General features: G+C 40.4%; 1 protein-coding gene across 1 annotated transcript in view; it reads right to left on the reverse strand.

Moving 5' to 3' along the window:
* Positions 1 to 363: 363 nt before the first annotated feature.
* The window catches only part of MRPL13 (mitochondrial ribosomal protein L13), a 49,397-nt gene continuing 48,961 nt past the window's right edge, over positions 364 to 799 (reverse strand). The window contains exon 7 of the mRNA XM_015412028.1: positions 364 to 595. Coding sequence (XP_015267514.1) covers positions 571 to 595 — 25 coding nt within the window. The 3' untranslated portion in view covers positions 364 to 570. The remainder of the gene's footprint in view (positions 596 to 799) is intronic.

Here is a 799-nt window from a genome sequence, read left to right on the forward strand (position 1 = left end):
GCCTTCGTTCCAGCCACCTCCAGCTGACTTGGGCTAATGTGGACGAAGCCAACCATCTACTTAGTGCTTGCTTCTCAACCCAACAAGGGATGCCTGTGTGAAAGCCCTTGCTGGAACAGAGTGCCTGGAATTTGCTGTGAGATCACCAGTCAACTGTAGGCTTCAACGGGAATGTGCCAATTTAACAGCCAGCACATTTGCTCAGTCTTTCTGTGCATCACACAGCAACTAAGCCACAGAAATGAGTTCACCCAAAGGCCAAAGAAAGAGGTTTCATATACAGATGAATGTGCACATATCACAAAACTGTTTTATGAAAACATGTTTTATTGTCACTACTTACCAAATCAAGGTGGTACTTTAAAAAAAAAAGTCTGTGGTCACAGCTTCGTGATGTTATTGAAGATTATTCATTTTGGCCAAGCAATAATGTCTATATCAAAACACATTTCCACTATTTACAGCAAATTTCTAAAAGTTTATGCATGTAACTGAACTGCGAACATCCCAGTAGGTCCAGTGCTCAGGAGAGATGTAGGCGCCACGTCCTATCCCTTTAAACTCTCCCTTCTACTTCCATTCAAAGTCTTTAGGCCTGCAAATAACAAGAGGAAAATGAATACTATTAGAGAGATAACCTGCAAAATAAAGAAGAAACAGAGCAGTCCTAAATTATGATTGCAGTAACCAGCATACTGGCACCTGATGAATAAAGTAGCAAGAGACAAACACAAAAGCAAAACAACTTGTTCTTTGAGAGTTCACTTATGGTTATTTCCAGGGCTTTTTTGGTAGAAAA

Source organism: Gekko japonicus, unplaced genomic scaffold (genome assembly GCF_001447785.1).
Source record: "Gekko japonicus isolate JY-2015 unplaced genomic scaffold, Gekko_japonicus_V1.1 scaffold906, whole genome shotgun sequence".
NCBI classification, from domain to species: Eukaryota; Metazoa; Chordata; class Lepidosauria; order Squamata; family Gekkonidae; genus Gekko; species Gekko japonicus.